The 2,142-nt window shown below is 44.6% G+C and overlaps 1 protein-coding gene across 3 annotated transcripts in view; it reads right to left on the reverse strand.

Annotated features, from left to right (window-relative positions):
- The window catches only part of Cdk5rap1 (CDK5 regulatory subunit associated protein 1), a 35,886-nt gene that overhangs the window by 28,386 nt on the left and 5,358 nt on the right, over positions 1–2,142 (reverse strand). For all 3 annotated transcript variants that reach the window (XM_031372363.1, XM_031372364.1, XM_031372365.1), the window contains exon 5: positions 168–268. In XM_031372363.1, the coding sequence (XP_031228223.1) occupies positions 168–268 (101 nt within the window). The remainder of the gene's footprint in view (positions 1–167; positions 269–2,142) is intronic.

Here is a 2,142-nt window from a genome sequence, read left to right on the forward strand (position 1 = left end):
AATCTCTCTAAGGACCCTACATTTTTAGAGCTCACCCATCACAGGCCATAAAAATGGTGGGCTATCTCCAGGAAAGTTACTTGTTAGCCCTTGGTCCCTCCAAGATGGCTTCTGTCACTCAAGTAACACAAGTCTCAAAATGCAATAATCTGAAAATAACTGGATACCTAGAATCCCAATCCTCAGAGGCACTCGGGAGCGTGGTCGCTTTGACTTCAGGACTTTCAGCTGATGTAAACGGTTCCAGATGGTCTGCTCAGCCTTCTCCCTGCAAAGATCCAAAGTTGTGAAAATAAGCCAAAAATAAGCTATAGAGAAGATAGGAGAACAGGACAATAGAAAGAAAATGAAACCCTCTCACAGGTATCTATCTAACTCGGGGAAACAAACTGGAAAAGCACCACTTGCTATTGTTCTCTTATTCTGATGATATCCTCCTCATACTTCTCAAAGTCCAGACAAGCCTTAAACAAAACTCACAAACCACGTTCACAAACCCTTCCCCAGCTCATCTGTGAATCTCCTCCCTCTGCTTCTCCTGAACTTGGCAATTTGTTTTTGTTGTTCCAAATATTCTGTAGACCAGGCTAACCTAAACTCATTATGTAGCCTAAACTGTCCTCAAACTCACAGCAATCCCTCTCCCTTGACCTCCCAAATATCAGGAGGCATAAGCCACTACCCTGGCTTGTTTGATGTTTACTTAGCATTTTCTGTCAGATGTTAGAAGACTACTTACAGACCTGCCTTAGTCCCAATATCAGACCAAGCTCTTTAAGGCCTGCCTTTATGGAAGGTTCATTTCTGAATCTCTCCTAACAATCAGCTCAGTATTATTCAACAAAGGCCCCTTAATAAACTCGTCAGGCTGGGCAGTGGTGGCGCATGCCTTTAATCCCAGCACTTGGGAGGCAGAAGCAGGCGGATTTCTGAGTTCGAGACCAGCCTGGTCTACAGAGTGAGTTCTAGGACAGCCAGGGCTACACAGAGAAACCTTGTCTTGAAAAAAAAAGAAGGGGGGGGTGGAGAAATGACTCAGCAGTTAAGAGCACTGACTGCTCTTCCAGAGGTCCTGAGTTCAATTCCCAGCAACCACATGGTGGCTCACAACCACCTTGTAACAAGATTTGACAACCTCTTCTAGAGTGTCTGAAGACAGCTACAGTGTACTTATGTATAATAAATAAATAAATCTTTTTAAAAAAGAGAGAGAGAGAGCCAGGCGGTGGTGGTGCACACCTTTAATCCCAGCACTTGGGAGGCAGAGATAGGCGGATTTCTGAGTTCCAGGCCAGCCTGGTCTACAGAGTGAGTTCCAGGACAGCCAGAGGGAACATGGGCAGAACTGGTAGCATGGTCCACCAGGAGCTTAAAGCAGGGAGGCAAAAACTACACAGATGCCCTAGAACTGGAACTAAAGACAACTGTGAGCTGCCATATGGGTGCTAGAGACTGACCTCAAATCTTCTAGAAGAGCAGCCAGTGCTCTTAACCGCTGAGCCACCCTTCCAGTCTATCACTTTTGATGAATTTTTTATTATCAAGTACTTCCTAGCCACCTCTGAAGATGCTACTCATCTCTTTTCAGAGTTCTGTTTCCCAACCATTTGGCTACACATCAAGTCAGGTACCTACCTAAATTACAAGAATATGCCGTTAGTAGCCATAAAACATCAGGAAATTTATGCTCAGCACTTTTGGCTTTAAAGCTCTACATAATGTATAGAGCTTGGTGTGGGCATTTTTGTAGCTATTCTTCACTTTTTAGGCAGATCTCACTGTGTAGTCCAGCTAATCTAGAACTCACAGTGTAGAACTCACACTCTTCCTCCTCAACTTCTCCAGTGCTGGGATTGTAGAGTGCACTACCATGCACAGGTAACATGGGTTTTATAAGAGAAACAACCTCACCGGGCAGTGGCGGCACATGCCTTTAATCCCAGCACTTGGGAGGCAGAGGCAGGCAGATTTCTGAGTTCCAGGCCAGCCTAGTCTACAGAGTGAGTTCCAGGACAGCCAGGGCTACACAGAGAAACCCTGTGTCAAGAAAATAAAAAAGAGAGAAACAACTTCACAAATTGCTACTGTGAGAATTAAATTAATACAACCATATATACTGTTCACATGGAACCCAACACACAG

This window comes from Mastomys coucha, unplaced genomic scaffold, assembly GCF_008632895.1.
Source record: "Mastomys coucha isolate ucsf_1 unplaced genomic scaffold, UCSF_Mcou_1 pScaffold15, whole genome shotgun sequence".
In the NCBI taxonomy this organism is placed as follows: domain Eukaryota; kingdom Metazoa; phylum Chordata; class Mammalia; order Rodentia; family Muridae; genus Mastomys; species Mastomys coucha.